Source organism: Pteropus vampyrus, unplaced genomic scaffold (genome assembly GCF_000151845.1).
Source record: "Pteropus vampyrus isolate Shadow unplaced genomic scaffold, Pvam_2.0 Scaffold1000003794, whole genome shotgun sequence".
Lineage (NCBI taxonomy): Eukaryota > Metazoa > Chordata > Mammalia > Chiroptera > Pteropodidae > Pteropus > Pteropus vampyrus.
In genome coordinates this window covers 22,761-46,920 of record NW_011918196.1, presented here as the reverse complement: position 1 = coordinate 46,920, position 24,160 = coordinate 22,761, and the positions used below count along the sequence as shown (strand labels likewise).

At 34.7% G+C, this 24,160-nt stretch overlaps 2 protein-coding genes and 1 pseudogene across 2 annotated transcripts; 2 read left to right on the top strand and 1 right to left on the bottom strand.

Annotated features, from left to right (window-relative positions):
- Positions 1 to 5,278: 5,278 nt before the first annotated feature.
- LOC105311405 lies at positions 5,279 to 12,266 on the bottom strand (annotated as a pseudogene).
- A 280-nt stretch (positions 12,267 to 12,546) lies between these two features.
- LOC105311404 (olfactory receptor 52E8) lies at positions 12,547 to 13,525 on the top strand. The gene has a single exon (XM_011387383.1). It carries the CDS (start codon positions 12,584 to 12,586, stop codon positions 13,523 to 13,525), a length of 942 nt encoding a protein of 313 aa, XP_011385685.1. The 5' UTR covers positions 12,547 to 12,583.
- A 7,484-nt stretch (positions 13,526 to 21,009) lies between these two features.
- LOC105311403 (olfactory receptor 52E8-like) lies at positions 21,010 to 23,677 on the top strand. The gene is given in 3 exon segments (XM_023527085.1): positions 21,010 to 21,043; positions 22,723 to 23,559; positions 23,562 to 23,677. Coding segments are annotated over 3 exon segments (987 nt in total).
- The last annotated feature ends 483 nt before the right edge of the window (positions 23,678 to 24,160 follow it).

The window sequence follows — 24,160 nt, the reverse complement described above, 5'->3', positions numbered from 1 at the left end:
CACAACCACAAGAGTGAAATAGGAAGTTAGAAATTTGGCATTCAGAAGCTGAATGTAAAACTGCTTGCAGGACCTGTCCTATTGCTGTATATTATGCCTGGGGCAAGTATATTTGTGGAGTTATTGACGATTTGTCTAAAAATTGTATTACAAAATTCAGGGAACTATGTGATATATAATAATTTATCCATGACTAATTACTGCACATAAAGATTCTTTCCGACATCCAGGTACTTTCTTATTTCTGTTCAGTTCCATGAACTCTCTATTCATTTTTATTTTATTTATTTATTTATTTTTGTCAAAACAGGCCCATTTCTGGACATTTCATTTCTGCTACAAATAGAAAGTACTAGCACTATTATTATTTAGAAAGCCATGGCTTTTCAAGACACTCAATTATCTCAACACAGAAAGGCCTTCACCAAGACATGGATATCTGCTCTTTCCACTGCCAGCATTGAGTGCTATAGGTAAGACAGCATGAGAGTTTGAACACAGTTGGGTGAGAGCCAAAGTAAAGCTCTAATATAGCTCAAGGCCAAGGTTCAGTAACGAACCATTGATAGACCAGAGCCTTGAATTTGTCCTATGTCTGACATGAGTGACAGTCACCTCCAATCAGCATGCCAGCAATCTTCAGGTGGCTCCACTTACAGGATTTCATGAAAGAACCACTATGCAGTCTAGAAAAAGTTATTTGCTTACCAAGCTATTTTCCTGAAACCAGGTCCCAGCCATGAGATCTGAGGACAGACAACCCCTAGACATGGGTCAGAGAGATCTTTAGGGCAAATCGTCAACTCCACAAGCTGGTCAGTATTGGAAAAAGGGAGTCTTAGAGTTTCCTTGAAGTGGAAAATTGTGAGTTGGGCCCACATGTGTTCAGTCCAGGCTCAGGGCATCCCATCAATAGAGCATTATTGTCCCCAGCTGGTCCCAAGCACCATAAGAGGACTTTGAAAATTTTGAGGAAACTACTCCAAAGCACAGAGGGCCCTGAGAAGGAAGCCTAGGACAGGGACTCTGCTCAGCCAGGTCTAAGTATGGTACTGCCATTTGATTGTACACCATTTCAGGGCTAGCATTATTGTGTACTCCAATCTACGTTGTCTACACTATTATGTTTATATTGCTTTTTCCCTAATCCCATAAATAGATTTAACCATAAAGTTGCTTTCTATATGCCACACACCCCTTCATATTATAGATAGCAGAAATAATTCGATTTATTTATTGAAGTATGCTTATGTGTGGTACAGATATGAATGACCAGAGAGATGGTCAATCCTCATCCCTCAGAACTTATGGACCACAGGACTGTACCAATTTCAATCATGTTTTGCTAATATTCTATTTGTACATGCACTCAGAGATTCTCTAGTCTCCCTTTTCTTATTACCAATACCAATCTATTGCTCTATCTCCCACTTCCCTAGATATCTCCACCTGGGACCCATGGTAGAGAGTCACATATATATATAAAATATGTCTATCCAAATCTCTTCACGAGTTAAGAGTTTTTAATCAAAAGTATTTATCCGAGTGATCTCTTCTTACATCAAAATAATGCTTAATATGGGTACAATGTATACACACAAGTTGCTGCCTTCATTGGACCTTGGTATCCTTATTTGTAAAATAAAGGGGATAAATCAGGTGAATTTCAGTGTCTTTCCATCTTTAAAATTTTATATTTCCATAAAATTTTAGGGGTATGAGGCAAAGGCTGAAAAGTAACAAGTTATAATTCATGTACACAGGTCTAAGGAAATTGCACAAGGTGCTATAGAATACAAGAATTTTGCTTTGTTAGTGTCCAGTTTCAGACCAAGAGCTGTCCAGATTCACAGAAATGTACAGGTTCCCAGTAACTGTAACAGGTACTGTTGCTTTCCTTGTCTTCTTGGCTTTATCTGCCCCCATTTCCTGATACCTTACTCTGATATACTTTTGAGTAGTTTGCCTGTTGTCATCTAAACCTAGAGAGTAGTTTTAAAACATCAGATATGATGGAGACATCTCCTGATTTCTAAGCAAGATTGTACTTATCAGTCACAAATTTCAATTCGAAGTAAACCATATTTTGGTTTAAAGTAAATTATATTCTCTAGCTATATCTAGAATTAGGAAATGGGACTATACATTAGAGGATTGATAAATTATATGGAAATTATTCTGAGCTTAATAACAAAATGGGCCTTGTGCTTAAACCATAGAACAATTCTGATTTCTTTTTTCAAATTTTCTGAAATCCTGTATATCTGAAGTTAATGATGTAGCAAACAAGGGAAATTGTAAGTAGAATTCAATTGGAATTAGACATAGACACATACAATTATAATATCTCAAATGACTTTGTTTCAAGTGAGAAAATAATATCACACATCCTCAATGGAAACACTGTGAACTCTAGTAAACAGATGAAGTCTTTGGAGAGGGGCTTTCCTGTGTTTTAGTTCTTCTGGCAGAAGGTAAAGGAAACTCCACATACTTGTGAAAAAACAGAATGCAGGTAGAGCTCAAGGTCTAGATTTTCTTAGAGTCTCTCTTCCTGGATGATAATAAAGTAGGCCCAAAGTTCTAGGACATGCTATAGGACATAGTTTTCCTGAGTATAGATAGAAAAAGACTGAGAGACAATTGACTACATTAAACAACCAGTTTTCTAAAGTTAATTTTTAATTATAGTTGAAACACAATATTATATTAGTTTCAGATGGGTGTACAACATAGTGATTCAAAATTTATATACCGTATAAAGTGATCATCACAATAAGTTTAGTAATCATCTGTCACCATACACAGTTGTTATAATATTATTGGCCATATTCCCTATGCTGTACATTATGTCCCTGTGACCTATTTTATAACTGGATATTTGTACTTTTTAATCTTCTTCCCCTTTTCCAGTTTTTATTTTTTATCATCTAAGTCAGACAAGTTTGAGTTATTATGAGAGAGAAGGTAATGTTGTCTATCGTCAACTTTTTATTTTTTTCTCTCTTTTACTCCCATTCCATGGCCTCTGATAATCATTATATTCTATTATGAGTTTGACTTTTTTTTTAAATATCCCACATAAAACTGAGATCATGCGATATATTTTTTAATTAAAAAATTTTTAATTACAGTTGACACTCAATATTATATCAGTACAGTGGTTAAACATTTACATAACTTACAAAGTGATTTCTCTGATAAGTCTAGTACCCACCTGGCACCATACAGTTTTTATACTGTTATTGAGTATATTCCTTATGTTGTATTTTACATCCTCATAACTGTTTTGTAACTGTCAATGTGTACTTCTTCATTCCTTCACCTTTTCCACCCTCTCCGGCACCTCGCCCACCTGGCAACCATCAGTTTGTTCTCTGTATGAGATCATGCAATACTTGTCTTTATGCGACTGGCTTATTGCACTTAGCATAGCATCCTCGGGTTTATTCATATTGTTCCAATGGTAGGATACCTTCTTTTTTAATGCTGAATAATATTCATTGTATGTATAGACCACTTTTTTATCACTATTGAATTTTTTCAGTTCAGTTATTATATTGTTAATCTCCAGGAATTCTGTTTGGTTTATTTTCATAATAACAATTCTTTTATTAGACTTCTCATTTTGTTCATGTATTGTTTTACTGATTGCATTTAATTGTCTCTTTTCTCTTGTAGTGCGCTGAGCTCCTTTAAGATGGTTATTTTAAATTCTTTGTCAAACAGTTCATGGATCGCCATTTCTTTAGGATCAGTTACTCGAGCTTTATTAGTTACCTTTGTTGGTGTCATGTTTTTCTGATTCCTTGTTAACCATGTATATTTGAGTTCAATACATACATTTGAAGGAATAGAAACCCCTTCCAATTTTTAGACTGGTTTAGCAGGTAAAGTTCTTCTGCTGGGTCTCTGGACTGATGGAACTATCTCTAGATCATGGTCGTGTAGAGCTGGAACCTTGCCTTATGGCTATCACTTGGTCTGAAGACAGGTTCACAACTAGCAGGCCTGTTACCAGGGTTACAGATGGATGTGGCTTCTCATTGGATCACTGGGCTGATCTCCCTTTTGGCAGAACTTCCACAGGTCTGTGGTAGAGTGGGACTGGGATCAGGTCACAAGACTACTTTAGGGATGACAGTCAGGCCCGAGGTTGGTGTGCCTTTTCTGGGGGCACGGACAGACATGCCACCTCCTGAGTCCCTTGGCAGAAGAGGATAGTGGCAGGGCCATGTACAAGTGGAACTGGAGCCGAGTTCACAGGGAACGGGGCTGCAGTCAGTATGCAGCCAGGACTACCATCAAGAAGCCTGTCATTGGTGTGTTGGGCTTGCCTTCTCAAAGCAGCCCTTCTCAGTCATGAGCTCAACCTGGATTTTACCTCCTCTCTGGATCCCAAAGCTCCCACAAATGTGCGTTTCTCCATGGATGGCTGCTAAATATATGTTTCTGTAAGGGGAGATGGGCTGAAGAAACAATAAGAACTAACATGTTCACAAATTTTATAATCATCAATTTAATTTAGTATATAATTTTCATTTGTTCCACAAGCATTTTTAAACTTCAAGAAATAAATAATGTTAAATTTACCAGTTCAAGAATGAGAGTGTATGATATGAGGCTAGGCTTATCAAGAACTTCTTAGAATCAGAAACTTAAGATCATGGATAGGAAAAAAAAAAAAAACACCATAAAACTAGTTTAATTCCCATCTTTTGCTTGCATACACTTCAGTAAACAATTATTTTTAGGCAGTACATTATTATTTATAGAAACTTTTTTATTAGGTTTTTTTTTTTTTTTTTTGTAATTGACATGTGTGATCTCTGCTTGAACATATCTATGAAAGAAATTTTGTTACTACCTGAAAGAGATCTAGAACATTATACAGTTAGAACAGTGAATCAAAGTTTTCCCCCTTGAAATTTATTATTATATGGCATATTTTATGCCAAGGGTCAACAGAGAATATCATTGCAAGTACACATTCAGACACACACAAAAACACATGCATCCAACAATTACAGCCGATATTCTCTCTCTCTCTCTCACTCTTTCTCTCTCTCTCTGTCTGTTTCTCTTTATATATATATACATATATATTATCTCATATTTATATTATAGATATAATATATAGTATATAAATATACTAATATTATATATAACATATTATATATAAATAATTCACAATTAATTTTTCTAAAAAAATTCCTTATTAATTTGATCATATTTCAGCATAATCAGACTTTATTCCTTCATAAATGAAACGAATTACCTCTCATTCAATCTTTTTTTAACAAAAAGACTCTGTACTCGCTCCTGGATCTGCTTGGTCCTGATCCCGTAAACGACTGGATTGAGGGCAGGGGGGATGACTACGTAGAGATTAGCTAAGAGGATGTGGATATACTGGGGGATGCCATGACCAAAGCGATGCGTGAGGACGGAGAAGAGAGCTGGACCAAAGAAGGCAAAGATGACACAGATATGGGAGCTACAGGTATTTAGAGCCTTCAAACGGGCATCTTGGGAAGGGAGGTGGAAGACAGTGTATAAGATCCTAGCATAGGAGATAATGATAACAAGCACATCCAGAAACAAAATAGAAATATTCCCAAGACCATAGTAGACATTGGCACTAATACTGGCACAAGCCAGACGTGCCACTCCCATGTGCTCACAATAGGTATGAGGGATGATTCTATGTCCACAGTAAGGCAGCCTCAGGAGGAGAAAAACTATGGGCACAATCATGCATAAGCTTCTTAGAACTACCACCGCAGCAATCACACCAATGACTCTGTCAGTGAGGATCATGTTGTATCTGAGGGGGTTGCAAATCGCCACATAGCGATCAAAACCCATGGCAAGAAGTACAATAAGAAGTATAATACTCTCCATGACTGTAAAAAAGTGTATAAAAAAGACTTGAGAAACACAGCACTCAAAGCACTGAACCAAAAGATACCCAACATCTTGGGGATGGTAGTAGTAGAGCCAGAAAGTAGAACATGGGTTGGTGAAGGCTATGATCGACCCAGATCACAAACAGAATGATGACATTTCCAACTAGAGCTATCAGATACACTACACAGAAGGGAAAGCCAAGCCACACTTGTGCGACTTCCAACCCTGGAATTCTCAGCAACAGGAATGATGAAGGGTGAGACTCAGTGCCATTGGGAGAAGATATTCTTCTGCAGAGTCATGGTAGCATGATTTTTAAAAGTTGTTGCTGGTCCCCATTGAAGAATTCATCCACCATTAACTGAGATCTATAAAATTTAAATAAAAACATTCCCATAAAAGCATTGATACTGGAAATAATTTCTTCTAAAGGCCTTTGATTCTTTTCCCTTTTCACTCTCCATAAATAATCCCAATATCACTCCTCATCTGCACTATAGAAACCAACACTCTGTCTCTCTTAAAATTATGGGTTCCAAGTAAATACACTAATTTTGCTCTTCCTCAAGAAACAAATATTAGGAGATAAGGTAATTAATATTAATAATAAGCACTACAATAATAATAGCTATCATTAATTGGGTACCCATTATTTTTCAGACATCATTCTTATCTTCATTTGCATATATTATCTCATTTAGTTCTCCCCACAATTCTATGGCACAAGTTCTGCTGGTATCTGGTTTATGGAAGGGAAAGGTTTTGGTAAGTTAATTAACTTTCCATTTCTTGCAAAGCTAATAAGCAGTAAAATCAAAATGTGAAATTAGTTTGAAACTAGACTTTACAAAATTGACAGTGGAAGTAGTGAAAGGAAGGAGAAAAAAATAAGGGGTGGGGAAGAATAAGGGATCTAGACTATACAAACTACCTAGCAAGCCAAGAGCATGACCAAGATCTCCCTCTGGGCAATGGCTAGTTCTTTACTACACATCTATATTCATTTAGCTACAAATATATTTTTTACTATTGCTGTAGCTATGGTTTCATCTTATGCCTGATCTTGGGCCATGGCATCAATCATAAATTCAGATCTCCCAATAATCAATTTTGAATTCAGATTAATCCCTTTGAAATATTAAGCATGGAGAGAGACCAGCAACTGATCTCCATATTGTATAATTTTTTTTATCGGTGTATGTGTGTAATCAATCTAAGTATAAGAGGGTTCAAGCTCATTATCTTATCCTTATTTACCTACTATGGCTTTTTTTTTCACTTGGTGTCTCACTCACTATCAAGCAATATGTGTAGGAAAAAGAAACAATAGCATATGGTATTTTATATTACTTGCATTGTGGTATAGAAGGGAATCCTGATTCTGTTCTTACTGGTCCTGTGACCTTAGGTCAGTTACATTATGTTTTATGTTTCACTTTCATCTAGAAATAAGCATAGCACTACCTCATATTGTTATGGGTGGGATAAATGAGGTTATATATGTGAAATATTCTAAGCGCCCAGCAGATACATTGTCTCCAACTTCTTCCCATCTCAGTCCTCCTGCTGTCTCGCCCCAGACCACTGATCTGTGCCATTTTACTCCCTACCCCGATACTCTAGGTCTTAACTCAATTTCCCTGAATCCAAATTACAATCTTAAACACACATTGCACAGACTCTGTGATCACAAGCTCTTACCAAGTTCCTTGTGTTCAGTCTTAGGGAGTAATGTGGCAACTGTGAATTCAGTTATCGAAATTTTACATATATATATATAAGGTGTTTATAACAGAGCCTCAATGCACCCTAAGAGGCATTAACAAAACGTCTTCCCGTGTATGTGTTTGGGGAGAATTTGTAATGAAGTCTCCAGGTGACAGATAGTCTAAGGCATGAAATTAAATGAATAGAAATTCCCATTGGTCATCCCACCAGCTGAAGAGAAGCTCTAGGGGAATCTCAGTGAACTTTGCTGCCTGCTACTTGGTCAATTTTCAGTTCTTGTTTCACATAATATTATGACAGGTCACATTTTATCTTATTCTCTCCTCCTTTCTCTCTCATTCTTCTCTCTTTTAGTCTGTGAATTGCTTGGATTAACCCTTTGGGCTCTGTTGAGGATTTACATAACTAGCAACTTTTTTTCCCATTGTAGTAAGATATACATAACATAAAATTTACCATTTAACCATTTTTTAACATGAGGAAATTCCCAATGTGCATGTATTAAAATTGACATGGGGAAGTTACATAAGCATGAACATTCCAAAGACAGTGAGGCAACGTGAAATTTAAAATCCAGTGGCCCTTAGTACAGTCACAATGTCATGCAACTGTCACCACAATCTAGTTCCATAACATTTTCACGCCACTCCACACGGAACCCCTGCACCCAGTAAGCATCGCGGCTCACTCTTCCCTACTCTAGCCCCGGGGACCGATCATCCGATTTCCGCTTCCGTGAATTTTCTCTATGGATCTAATCTGGATATTTCATAAAAATGGATCATATACATGTGGCCTTTAGAGCCCAGCTTCTTTCATTTAACACGGTTTTAAGTTGAATCATTGTTGTAGCATAGATCAGTATTTCATTTATTTTTAGCACTGAACAATAATCCATTATATGGATATACCATTTTTGATATTGGGTTGTTCCTATACTTTGGCTATTGTCAATAATGCTGCTGTAAATATTCTTGTACAAGATTTGTTCAAACACCTGTTTTTAATTCTTTTAGGTATATATACCAAAAGTGGAATTTTGGAGACATTTGGTAATTCTACACATAACTTTTTGGGGAAGTGTTTTTCACAGTGGCTCCAACACCTACATATAAGGGCTCTCATTTCTCCACGTCCTCTCTAATACTTGTTATTTTCCATTATTTTCGATTAGAGCCATCCTAGTGGATGCCAAGTGGTATCTCATTGGGTTTTCGATTTACATTTCTTTAATAACTAATGATAGTAAGTATTTTTTTCATGGGTACCTTGGCCTTTTGTACATCTTTTTAAAATTAAATTTATTGGATGACATTGGGTAATAAGATTATATAAGCCTTAAATGTACAGACTTTCACCATTGGGTATAATATAAATTATATTTTTCCCATAAATGTCTTTACCACGTTGAGGAAGAGAATACAATTTTCTTATATTCCTAGTTTGTTGAGTGTTTTTATCATGAAAAGGTGCTAGATTTTGTCAAATGTTCTTTTTGGACCAACTTCCTTCATTTAACTAATGTTGTGTATTGATTCTCTTATGTCTAAACAACCTTGTTTACCTAGGATTAATAACACTTGTTCATGGTGTATAATTCTTTTTGATATGCTATGTTGTTGATTTGCTAGTATTTTGCTGAGAATTTTTAATCTATATTCATAGGGACATTTCTCTGTAGTTTTATTATTAAAAATATGTACATTCTACACCATAACAAAACCCTACTGTGTGTGTGCGTGTTTACGCACGCATGTGAAATGACTTTTTGAATTCACCAGATTCTTTCTAGTAGAATGAGCCACATTCTGTACTTTAGTATTATTTCCTCACAGTGAGCCAGAGGGTACAGATTAGGAACTTCTCAGGTCTTTACTGGGCATGTGCATAGTCACATACGTGTGTGTGGCTTTCTAGCTTAGGAATATTCAGAGCTTTGAAAAACTCTGTATGGTCAATTCATTTCCCAAGTTTTCCTTTTAAGTTTTTTGGTCAGTCTTTTGTTATCCCCAACTATTTTCCTGTTTTAGGAAGATGCAATGTTTTAATTTCTACTCATTGTTTTGACTATAGCTCAGGGAAAAGGCTGTTCACAGTGAAGGAGTTTTGAGTCATGTCAAATAAAGGTTTACCTGTGAGAAGGAATTTCCCTGGAGCTTCCACATAGGTCACATAATGACAGTTCTCTGGGAACGTATCTTTAAGATACTATTATTGCCTATCCCAAGAGAAGTGGGTTGTAAGAAAAATATAAATACCTTCTATTCAGGATAATAAGAGGCATGCCCCCCAAGAAGATGCCAAGGGAGTTTCTTAGAGATTTAGAGACCAAGGTAAGTCATCCTGGTTAGGCTGTGAAAAACAGCAAAAGAGAGGGGAAATTGCTTTTTCCAAGATAGTATGGAGAGATGGAAGAAAAGTAAAAGCAAGGAAGACAAGATGAAGAAAGAATGTACACTCATATTCATAACCTCTTGAAGCTACACTTTTACCTACTTGTGCTTATACCTATGACCATGCAAAAAATCTCACCTGCAAAACTAAAGGATAAAAGCTGATGTGGAAGGAGATGCACCAATGTATTCTGTATCAATTTAGTTATTGTTTCTGACCCTGTAGATAGGCTCACAAATGTGAGTAAGAAGAGGAAAAGGACTAGCTCTCTCTATTAGATAGGACTGTGTCAGGTATAGAAAAAGTGATCAAAAAATGCTTTTGAATTAATGAATTCATGAATAAATAAATCATAAAGCATGGCCCTGAAGGATATACATTTGTGAAAATAAAACCTAGGCATAGGGCGATAAATCATCTGAGAAAGTGTGGGCAGAAAAACCACAAGACTGCAAGATTAAGCAAAAATGAGAAAGAAAGTGTACATTATATCACTTGCAATACAATTTTTAAATTTCATCTTTGGAATTTTATCTCCCTTACTACTCATGATCTTCTTGGGGGATGTGACCAGTTTTATTAAAAATTATATTCAAATTGACAAATGAATGCTGGTACATAGAGGAATCACATCTCCACTTACCTTGTACATATTCTCCACTAATGAAAGACAGAAAACTATCTTTGATAGTTTCACATTACAAAGTTGAGACCTTCAGCTGTCTCCTCTCCAACCTTAGCAGTCCAAGTTTACACACACACACTCAGAGACATATACTACACACACACACACAGACACACACATGCACACACACATGCACACACACATGCGCACACACAGAGAATTTCTCAAATTATAAAATTATCTCTCATTTCTGCTACTCTTCATAGGTTTCAAATGGGCACAGGTAGCAAGGCATTTGCCTTGACATGGGTTCAAAGTATGATGTACTTACTTTTATATGCATTTATCTTTGATGTATGCCTCTAAACATCCAAGTATTCCTAAATTTGAATCAGATCTTTCTGCATAATTATAAACATTACATTCAATCAGTTCCACATTTTCTGTTTAACTCATTTTCTCCCCCAAAATTTACAGGAATGAATTTCTCCCTTGTTTGCTTCAAATTTTTAATTACTATAAGTAAGTTCAGAACTCCCACATTTTCTGGATGAGTGCTATTATACAAAATCACTTAATAATTCCTTTTTTACTGTTACTATAAATAAGATATCCATAAAGATATAAGAGCTAGGATAGAATCTTTGTAGAAACTAAATTTTAGGATATCCTAAATGCTTCTACTCTTTCCACACGAATATAAGGCAAAGATACATATGAAAGTTACCTAGCTCAGAATATTTAGTCTCTTCTTCCTTAGCTGACCTATATCTGGACAATTATTTATTTATTTATTTGGCTGTGTTAACTATGCATTCTCTAAATGATAGGCTTATCTATATTAAAATAATCTCTTAATCTATGTTTCAACATAACTGTAAAATACTTTGTCAAGTATCTCTCCTTGTCATTATCTATTTTCTAAATGTAATGGGTTATTTTTTCAGAAACAAATTATGACATGAATTAAGGTGTTTATTTTCCAAAATGTGACATTGAAATTGCTTGCTGCACTGTCTCTTTTTAATCAAGTCCTCTATTTATTAACTTTTAAAAATTAAGAACTTTTATGTGGCAGACTTTTTTTCATGCATATGAATAAGCAAAAATTGTTTTTTTGTTCTAAGAACCAGATCATCTAGCATTCACAGACACACATAAAAATGCATAAATACACATGCACGCATACACAAATGAGCATGCACTTGAGAATATGCACTCTATATTTTGGGGGTTTTAAATTCCCTAATAGAGGAATAGTTCAGATTACAAATACCTAAGAAATATTGTTGCACATTAAGCAAAAATATGTGAAACATTCTCAGAGACACAGACTCTGGAATTTATTTTTTTTTTCCATTTATTTCTGGCTATACTCCAGAGTCTGGATTTCCATTATGTGGAGGATATTATTCTGTCTTCTCTTTTTTGTATTAGTCTCTTTAATAGGGTAAGTGGCAGCAGGGTAATGCCAGTCTTATTGCCATATGATACCCGGGAGAGGCTAGAAGAACGTGAGGACTGTATTTAATCTTTCTTTTTTATAAGAATTGAGATATAATTGATATTATAATTGAGATATAATATTGTATAAATTCAAGGTGTACATGTTGACTTGATACATTTATATATTATAGTATAATTACTGCCGTAACTTTAGCTAGCTATCAGGCCTATCATATCACATGATTATCATTTTTTGATCAGAACATTTTAAATTTAGTCCCTTAGAATTTTGAAGTATCAAACAGTCTGACTGATGAAAATCATTATTTAACCTTCTTTCCAAATAGAAACAAATGAAGATTAAAATGTTCTTTTCTGTTTTATCTGGAGTCTGGACAAAGAGATAAGATGAACAGGAATCACTAGTGGGAGGTCAGTAATTGTCTCTTACATGCACAACAGCTAACTGTGACAGAAAGAATGCCCATGCCTAACAACACCCACTTTCATCCTTCTTCATTCATTTTGCTGGGCATCCCAGGACTAGAAGGTGCGCATGTCTGGATTGGATTCCCTTTTTTCTTTCTGTATCTTGTTGCACTCCTGGGGAATGCTGCTGTCCTGTTTGTGATCCAGACTGAGGATATTCTCCATGAGCCCATGTACTACTTCCTGGCCATGTTGGACTCCATCGACCTGGGCTTGTCCACTGCCACCATCCCCAAAATGCTAGGCATCTTCTGGTTCGGCCTCAGGAATATATCTTTTGAGAGCTGTCTTTCCCAGATGTTCTTCATTCACTTCTTCACTGCTATGGAGAGCATCGTGTTGGTGGCCATGGCCTTTGACCGCTACATTGCCATTTGTAAACCTCTTCGGTATACCATGATCCTCACCAGCAAAATCATCAGCATTATTGCCGGCATCGCTATTCTGCGGAGCCTGTACATGGTGGCCCCACTGGTGTTTCTTCTCCTGAGACTGCCCTTCTGTGGGCATCATATCATTCCTCATACCTACTGTGAGCATATGGGCATTGCCCGCCTGGCTTGTGCCAGCATCAAAATGAATATTATGTTTGGCCTTGGCAACATTTCTCTCTTATTATTGGATGTGCTTCTTATTATTCTCTCCTATTTCAGGATCCTCTATGCAGTCTTTCTCCTACCCTCCTGGGAAGCCCGGTTCAAAGCCCTCAACACGTGTGGCTCCCACATTGGTGTTATCTTAGCCTTTTTCACACCAGCATTTTTTTCTTTCTTGACACATCGTTTTGGCCATAACATCCCCCGATATGTCCACATTCTCTTAGCCAACCTATATGTGGTTGTTCCACCAGCCTTCAATCCTGTAATCTATGGAGTTAGGACCAAACAGATTAGGGAGAAAGTTTTGAGGATTTTTTATTTTAAAGATGGTTAAACATTGGTAGTAGAACATCTTACAGTTCATATTTTCTTCATACTGCTCATTAGAAGGGGGTTATTGTCAAGAAAGATAAGAGTAAGGGAGCAAAGGTGAATATAAACAGTAATTATCTTCTTATCATTCTCCATGATCCTTTGAGTTTAAGGATAACAATGAATGTACTAATGATAATATTATAATTCATAAGGTTTGTATATTTTACAAAGTACTAATATTTATATTGTTTTATAATCAAAATAGCCTTATTAAATATTTACTATAGTCACAAGTTTTCAGATGAAAATTTGATACTTAGGGTTGTTAAATAATTCATCTGAAAATCCAACTATTAGTAGGAAGTAGATTAATAAGTAGGGTAACTTAAAAATGGGACCAGTTTCTGAATCACCAGAGGAAATATAAAAGCAGCATAAGAAAATTGGTTTAGAAATTGTAGATAATTTTGATGACAAGATTCTTGAAAAAGTAACAATGAAATTATTTAACTCAGTATTTACTATTCTAAATAATTTACTTATATTAACACATCTATTTCTTATGTGAATTCTTTGATGTGGTTACTCTTAATATTTGCATTTTCATATGAGTAAAATGTGGATCAGAAAATTCTCCATAACAAATTAAGATCAAGATTTTCAAAATAGAAGAAGGAATACATTTAGAAATAAAATAAAGAGAGCAGAGAATAAAGGTTTATATTTATGAAAGATCCATTCATTAAGTAAATACTTATGAACTTCTTCATGCACTAATTATATGTGACTGTTTGGTGATAGATAAAAAGACAGAATCCTATGTCTTAAGAAACCCATGGTGGGAGAGTTAGGGTATTAAGGCAAAGAACATTATGTTATATGATTACAAAGAATTTATATTTGGGAGGGGCTTTTGATAAACTTTGTAATAATATTCACTAAATATTCCAAATATTGGACCAATTTATTGAAGATAGCCACATAAAACCAGGAATATATTTGACTTTGTTTCACTTTCTAAAATAATCATATGGAAAATATTGACCTAGTTCATAAAAGAGGTGTTATTTGAAACTTCATTTAAGAAAGTCTGCCAGACATATGTTGTCTGTTTTACTTCAGTTAAAACTTCTGGTTTTTCATCAGTTTATGAGTACAGAAATTCTAAATTTAAAAATTTAGATATTGCCTTCTAAATGTACTTAATTCTAGCAAAAATGCTGAATATATGATGGCATAGATATTTATATATCACAATTGTTTAAAAAAATTCATATACCACAGTTAATTTTTTTTTTGTATTTAGAAAATCCAATAGTCCAAAACTCTAATAAACAGACATCAAGTTAATTAAGCTAGCTAGTCTGTGTATTCAAAGCCTTCTGACTAGATAAGATAAGAAAGCTTTAGTCATCCAAACAGACAACAAAGGAATTTATCTATTGGTACATTCACAAACAAAAATAAATTATATTCAGATATAGCTAAATGTAAAAATTAATAACATTATCTACAGAAACTTGGGCTTTTGGATAAAACAATCACAACAAGAAAAAAATTCCTAAAGACTTGAGGAAGAATATACAGCTTCCAAATAAGTTTTTTAATAATCAGAGGATGAAAAATAAAAATATTTGCTTGGCACACTTAAGTTAGACATTACAGGTATTTATTGACATTATCAGTTTTCTTTTTCTTTCAGGAACATGGAGGATTCTTTGTGCCCAACCTCTTGCAGTTAGACTTGGCCATGAGACTTTCTATGACAAAATATTTGTAGAAGTAGTCTAATGGGTGTCAGTTCTGAGAGGAAACATTTAAGAGTGATTATGTGCTTCTCCATTTTCTTCTTCCCTGCTCTTGTGTACCCTGAAGAATTTTGTTAAGATGCCATGTCATAAAATTCTGGTGCCTTTATCAGAATACATGCTGAGTGACTATGATAGAGTTCTCCCCAACCCTCAAAACTGTATCACTTATGTAGTATAAACCAGAATTAAACTTTTGATATTTTAATACACTAAAATTTGGAAAGGGATGGATGGTATCTCAGCATAATCTAGACTATCTGGAATGATATTATACTCATGCATGGGAAACTGCCCAAATATATCTATAGATATAGATATATTTTAACCAAGAATAGGCAAGTTTTTCTTAAAGAACAAAGTTTGAATACTTACACTGCCAGAAAACAAGACCTGTTCTAAAGCTATAGCAAAGACCTGTAATAAACCTATAGTAATTGGGAGTGTGTGGTTTTGGTGCAACTATAGGAAAAAAACCAGTCCAATGAAACTTAATAGAGAGTCCTGAAATAGAACCACAGATATATGTTTATCTGAATTATGACAGAGAAAACATTGCAGTACAGTAACAAAAGATACTGCAGTACAGTAACAAAAGATATTTCAATGAAAGATGTTGAGTCAATTGGAGAGCCATATGAAAAAGTAATGAATCTTGAAGATTTTTCTACCACATCATACAGAAAATCCTTCCCAAATAAATTGTAAATGTACAATTAAAAGGAAAAACAATGAAACTTCGGGAAAAAAGAGACTATAACTTTTTAGTAGGGAAAGATTCTAAAATAAGATACATATTTTAGAAATGCTAACAATATTGGAAATATATTGATTAGCCAGAGTATAATGTAATTAAGAACATCTTTCATCAAATATAGACAAACCAAGTGACCTGTATCACAGAATATATAGAGGATTCCTATAAGTCGATAAGAAAATATAATACAACCATATAGGAAAATAACAAAGAACTTGTACAAAGATTTCACGAAGGAGGATTTTAAATTTCTAATTAACATGGAAAGATGCTCTACTTTCTTAGTCATAAGGGGGATAGGTTTTAAAATCACTAAACAATTTTATATACTGATCAGAATGGATTTTGACCAGAATGGATAAAATTAGAAATGTTAGGTAACAGTAAATATTTGGAGCAACAAGATCCTCATACATACAATAAATTGGTAAAATCACTTTAGAAAATTGTGAATATCTCAGAAAGCTAGTCACATGCATATCTTATGACTCCAAAATTCTGCTCCTAGGAATATATCCAACAAAAGCATTGAAAAAATTCACCGGAAGATACGTACATTAATGATCACAGAAGCACTATATGTAACAATCCATAATTGATACAGCTCAAATGTACATGAATACTAAAATTTGTAAAGAAAGTGTGCTGTATTTAAACAGTGAAATACTATGCAGCAATGAGAATGAACAAACTATAAATATAAATAACAAATGAGCCAGATAGAAAAATATTATATATATACTTTAAGTTCAAAACAGGAGTGATAACACAAGAGCTAACTTGTCAAATCAGATTGACATCAACCAATACCAGTGATTTATCCTTACCAGGATGTCTAGTCATTATCATGTTCACAAGGACAATTAACAAGAGTCATTGTTTTTCCAAGGCTACCCAGGAGGAGAGGAAAAAATGGTTTCAGGTCTGCTGCTAATTCTTTGCTTCCTTGTAGGCAAACACAGTTTATGGTGTTAAAAGTGAGGATTGTGATTATTTTTTGTGGGTAGTAGTAACTGGAAACTGATATGAGATGGTTTCTGAATTACTAGTAATATTCTGTTTTTTGATCTGTTTGATGTTGGCACTTTGTTAAAATTTATTAACCCTAAATTTTGTGTTTTATGCATTTTTTCTAGAACGTTGTTATATTTTAACATAATCTCAAGAAATAACATAAATTTTAAAGGTAACATCTAAAAGCACAAAATTTTTAGACAACATAAAAGAAAATCTTTGTGACTTTGGCTAATGCAAAGTTTTCTTAGCTATGACACAAAAACACTATTCTAAAAAGATAAATTGGACTTCACTAAGAAACAAGAATTTCTGCTCTTCAAAAGATACTAGGAAAGAAAAAGACAAATCATAGACTAGGAGAAAATATTTGCAAAGCACATATGTGAAAAAAGACTTGTATCTAGGATATATAAAGAATTCTTAAAACTCAATAATAAGAAAATGACTCAATTTTAAAAAATGGGCAAATGATTTGAACAGGCACTTCACTAAAGAAAATGATATGGATGGTAAATAAACACATAAAAAATTCCTCAGCATCATTTGACTTGAGAGGAAGGCAAAATAAGACCGCAACGAAGCAGTATGATTTAGAAATAGCTCTGAGAATACCAATTACTGGTAAGCATGTAGACCAACTGACACTGTCATATGTATGAAATATCAATGCCCTCTAGCCAATAGTGGGATTTATTACTTGCTACAACAAGGGACACCACACACAGTGATGAAACATTAGGGAACTCAGTAAGACTGTGAGAGGAATGGTTTGACAGTGTACTTGCCCTTGTTCTGGGGAAATCTTTAGAAGCAGGTGGTTTCAAGAGAAGGGGCTAAGTCTATTATTAGATGTTTTAATTCCTTTTATAAAGTGAGGGGAATGGAGTGGGGCCTAAAGCTTTATTTGATAAAATAGCCATAGTTACTCATATTAACTGGGAGGATAACTTTTGTTTTTCTTTTTGGGGGACAGTATTGTTGTTTTTGTCTCTGTTCACACATGATTATAGAAGGGTCTTGTTTTATTTCACTATATCATCATGAACACAAAGTGACCTTGTCTAATGTTCATATTTTGTGAAATTGTTTATGTTAAGTGGGCATCGTCATTGTCAAGATGTTGGTGCCAGGCAAGCTGTTAGCTGACAGCTGTTAGAGCTGCTTTTTCTTTTCTCAGAAGAAAGCCAGTCTTCCATGATTCTATACTTGTCCAGGCTAGACACAGTATATAACCTTTATTTGTGATGTCCTCAAATAATATCTGTTTCTATTTTACTTTGCAGGTTTTATTGTGCCATCTTCCAACTCCTTTCTAAAGGAAATTGTGTTAGAAAGCATGGGAGACTTACTGGTTTTCTAAATTTCTGTAGTTCTATAGTTAGCATTGTATAACTTAAAACTTAATGATTTGCATATTTATGTAAAGGGGTTAGTATTATCTATACACCTAGATTATAAACTTCAGGGTGAGAGGAGATATACAGATGCAAAACATATCTGAGCTCATACTTAATATTAAATAAGTGTTCAATGGCTAACCTGACTTTTAGATCAAGTAAATAATATTTGCTGGAAAAAAGTGGCACAGTCATTAGAGAATATAACAGCCCTGAGTAATAAGATGGAGAAATTATAGATTGGCTCAGCTATTATTATGAGACTGATGGCAAGAGAGTAATTAGAAATAGTGGATTGTTAGAAAATAAGAAATTCTTGCAAGTTGGGAACCTAAAGGGAGAATCTTGAAAGTCCCAAAGGACATTTTTATGCCCATAATCTATAGTGAAAATTTATGAATTAATTGTCTTCCATGCTCTCATCCCACAGAGCCCCAGCAGCCATTCCAGGTCAAGGAGAGGATTTTCAATCCTAGTATAAATTTTCTACTTGAACCACAGTAATGAAGCTGAGACATGCTTGGAGCAGTGACTAGTCGGAATTGTAGATTCTTTCAATATTGGTTATACCTGAGGCTGGAGAGTTGGGTACAGGCTTAGCTCCTATGTATATTTCAACATATAGATTGGGAAGGTTTGGACTTGGATCTATTGATTTAATCATCTTGTTAACTTTATGTATGATATAAATATTAATTTGGAGGAGATAAACCAAAATAATTTGCATGTTTATTATTAATTGGTAGAATTTCAAGTAATTCTACATATTTTAGAGTTTTATTTTTTTCACAAGTATACCTGCTTTTAATAATAGAGAAAACAGTAAAAATTAAACAAACAAGAAATTTCTTTTGTTAAGGTATTGTTAAAGTTCTCTCTCCTCTTCTTCTGTCTTTTACTCTCTCCCTACTGTCTTCCCTCTCCTCTACTCCCCTGCCTTCTCCCACCTCTCTCCCCCTTGTCTCTTCTTCCTTACTATTTCTAATTCTCTCTTTTAGACTAATTCTATAGAACTTTATCATGCTGCTGGTTATTTCAGCATTTTTTTTTAATTTAATATCCGAAAGTTGCATTCTCAATGTTTCTCCACATCAAATCAATACATTTTCTATTTCTATTTCATTGGCACTAATGGTGAGAGCTTCAATAGTTTAATATCTTCAGGTTCCAAATAGTATATAGTTTCTTAAAAGCATAATGAATTTTTCCATTTTGATTTATGCATATGCATATAAACTGTAGATAAAAATATTCCCAAATCGATCTTTAGTCTTCTGTATTATCAGGCAATTTTAGTATTAAATATATAAACTGTAGATAAAAATATTCCCAGATCATAAACATTATTTGTTTAGCAATCCACCTGTCTATTTGGTATGGGTTAGGAGGCTGGATCTTATTTGTATTGAAATCTATCTGGTATATAGCAGTTGCTTCTGAACTGGACCTGCTCAGTGTTGGGCAGAAGAACAATTCTGATCTAAAAATGGAAATGTACCTGTTAGAGGGATCCTCAAGAGAGAGGTCTCTCTTTACCCAGCACTGCAGAATATCCACCCGATGGAACCGATTTCTAGTTTTAACACAGTTCTTGAACTTTTGTTATTTGTTCTATGTGGGGATAAAAACTTCCTAGGTAGAGGAAATAAGGATCTTTCAGATGGGTGACATGCAAAATGAGGCTATTTTGCAGCAATCCTTATACTTTTTGTCCTACTTTGTTTCTCTCCTACTTGGAAGCCTCCTGAATTTCCTTAGAAGTCTAAGGCTTTGATCTCAGATTTCACAGGTCTTCAGCAACATCCTTTTGCTTCTCGCACAATTCTATTTGTTTAGGCACTCTAATACAGTGTGAATAATGATTTTATGCTGAAAACAAGTTGATATTGTAAAAGATTGAATAACTCAGATTTTGGAAAATGTGACACTATGAAAATATTTTATTGACATTTTATAGATGCCATAGAGTAGCACAAGAATCAAGAGTTTCCGTGAGAATAAGTTATACATATATAAATCTATCGATCATATTTTACTTCTCATTTCTGATTGTCATGATTACCTGCTTTTACTAAACTCTCCCTACAACGTCTGCCTGATATTCTGCCTTTATTATATAACAGGTCCATGGAAAACTCACCTTGATGAAGAAAGCCTCTGGTAGAGTTATCTTCCTTATAGATTCACATTATCCTCTTATGAGGATTCTGGTTTTCCTTCTCATTTCTTCATCCTTAACACCAGATACACTGTGCGATTTCTCTTCCCATTCTTCTAACATCATGACTTTTGACCAAGAGTTGAAATTAATAATTACCTACTTATTCGGTCTTTCATTAACAAATGTTTTGGCAGCTATCTGCCAGATGCTGTGCTAAAGAAATAATGATGAACAAAATCACTCCTTGGCCTCCTCTGCAACTCTGCATGAAGCTTATCATTAAACAAGAACCCAGACGTTGATTAATTAGACATACTGTGTAGTAGAATAAAAGGACCCTGGGAGAGAATATTATGAGCCGATATGCTAGGTTCAGTGAAGACCTCTCTGAGAATGGGTATGTAAGGTGGAGACTTGCGGGATTAATAGGAGTGTGATGCTGGTTCCTCTTTTTCTTCCCCTCGTATCTGTCTTGAGGATCCCTCTAACAGGTACATTTCCATTTTTAGAAATTTTATCTTTTTTTTCTCACAGCGTCATGCCTCTTTGCTTTGATTTTCTAAAATCTCAGGTGTATTATATATGTCGTGAAACATCTCAACTTCCTTGGCTTCTAGGAAAAGATTATGTCTCCAATTATTAATACTATTTCATCCTCTTCAAAGAGCTATTCTTTATGGATTATGATTAAGAACACACTTATCTTTGGTTCTCTCTTCTTTAGAAATGTGGATTTAGACCAATTATATAAGTAAAATATTCAAGAGGTTGTAAAAAATGAAGAAGAGTATATTGGCAAGAAACCTAGGGGTACTGATTACGAGGGCAATGTAGCTTAAGAAACTGAATAAAAGGCTAAGTGCTCAAGAGTAAACAGAAGTCCAGTGAATCAATGCATTTGGGCAGAACCCTAGGAATTCCAGGAGGTCAGAGAGCTGGATGACTATAACAAAGCATGTTCATTTTAAGGATGGAGACATGTACCTGTGATTCACACATAGAAGAAATCCACTTATTCAGGAACCAGAATCTGTCCAGGTTTTCTCATGAGGCTGATGCTAATAGCAAGTGATATAATTTGTCCAAAATTTTCTTCTGAAATTGAAATAAGTAATATTAAATGCCAATATGACACTATTATGTTTATAATTGTTCTCTTCCTTCTAGTAGCAATGACAATGAAAATAATAACCATAACAATAATATCCATGATCCCCCTTTTAGAAACAAAGTTGGAAATGACATGGATTATTTAAAAATGAAGTGAACTCAAGTTGTCTACTGTGAAGAATAGGGGAAATAAATGGGGAGCCTGAAAGTTTCAGTCACTGCTTTAAGCTGGAGTCAATTTCTCTAAAAATCATAGTTTCATATCTAAGATTTATTATGTTGCATTGAATTTTGTGAAATAATGGCCTTGTAAGGCAAACTCCTGTTTCAAAGAACAGAGACGATGTCTTTATGCATTGATGACAAAATAAGTTCATATAAATTTAGAAGAAGCAAAATAATATGCTTAGATTTTGATGAAAGTTATTTATTAGCACGTTGAGAAAAAAAGACAGGCCATGTTAAGTAGCAGGAATAAAGATACATTAGTTAAAGTGGAAATGCCCAGCGATATATACTGTACTCATATTTCTAGTTAAACAAATGATTTTAAAGAATGCTTCTAAATTCTACAATACTGTCAGTGCCCACAGATGTTAATCATTTACCAGTGAGGTATCGATCTTATCTCAATTTATAATTAAATATTTCAAAAAGTTAGAGCCTAATATAGAATCTTGTATCAACTAGCTTGGTCTACATCTCATTAAAATTAATTTAGAACATCTAGTGCAATGTCTAAATATCCATTCATTTCTTAAGGAATATCATCCTTCATTTGCCGTATATATCAATGATAGTGAGTGGAAGAGACGTCTAAAGGAAAACATGATCTGTATTCCTAGATAAAATGTACCAATTACATCTTTTTTGTTGTTTTTATTTGGTATTAGCAGTATTGATGAGGTACTGAGAAGCCTTGTATAGAGCTAACGATTCCTTCCAATGAGTAGATGTGACCATCAGAAATCTTTGCCAGTATATCTCCAGCCAATATCTCATATATTCACCCTTCATCCTTCCTGCTGTTGGGAATCCCAGGACTGGAAAATATGCAACTCTGGCTTGGCTTCCCATTTGGTACAGTTTACTTGATTGCCCTCCTAGGGAATGTCATCATCCTCTTTGTGATTCAGACTGAGCACAGCCTTCACAAGCCCATGTTCTACTTATTGGCCATGCTGGCTCTCACTGATCTGGGCTTGTCAATTGCCACCATTCCCAAAATGTTGAGCATCTTCTGGTTTGGTCTCAGTGAGATTGCCTTTGAGGGATGCTTAGCCCAAATGTTCTTCATACACCTGTTTACGGGCTTTGAAACATTCATGCTTATAGCCATGGCTTTTAATCGCTATGTGGCCATTTGCCACCCACTTTGATACAACACAATTCTCAACAACAGAACTATTTGTATTATTGCTGGAGTAGAAATTTTGAAAAATTTTGTTTTGGTTTTTCCACTTGTATTTCTCCTTCTAAGGCTTTCATTCTGTGGACATAATATTATGTCCCATACCTACTGCGAGCACATGGGCATTGTCCGTCTGGCCTGTGTTAGCATAAAGGTCAATATAATATTTGGATTAATCTTTATCTCTATGATACTTTTGGATGTTATTTTGATTGCTATCTCTTATGCGAAGATTCTACATGCTGTCTTCAGACTCCTATCCTGGGAGGCCAGGCTCAAAGCTCTCAATACCTGTGGTTCCCATGTATGTGTCATCTTAGCTTTCTTTACTCCAGCCCTTTTCTCCTTTATGACACATCGATTTGGCCACAATATTCCACAATATATTCACATCCCCTGGCAAATTTATATGTGATCATTCCTCCTGCTCTTTATCCCATTGTTGATGAGGTGAGGACCAAGCAGATCAGAGATCGGGTGGTGACAATCTTCCTTTTTAAGGAAGTTTGATTTAGAACATTTTATTTGGAAATAGTCTTCAAATATTTTCCTTTTCACTTTTTTATCCTTTCCATTCTTAAAAAAGGGGAGTGTTTTAAGCTTTTATGGAGTAAATGCTTTACCACAATGTTCGTTCACTTACGTACAGCATCAAATTGGAGATAAATTTACATAGTAAATATTTGTCCTTAGATTAAATAAAAATTTTATTTTTAAATAAATAGATGTCATTTATTTATGTAATGGATACTAAAATTATAGTTCAAGGAAAAAAACTTAATGCAACTCAAGTACTATTAAATAGTCTCTTTATACAAAATTCATTGATTATGATAGAGGAATGCTATGCTGTCAAGAACTATCATAACTGTAGTGGAACCGACTAGACAATGCTATAAGGTGTGCATTACAGGAGCACTAATCAAAAATCAATCACAGATCTTATTTCTTCCATGGTAGAGTTGGCTTCCTAAATCGTGTAACTACAGGGAA

Excerpts from the sequence above, each read along its gene's own strand:
- LOC105311404 (XM_011387383.1), top strand. The coding sequence starts at position 12,584 with ATGCCCATGCCTAACAACACCCACTTTCATCCTTCTTCATTCATTTTG.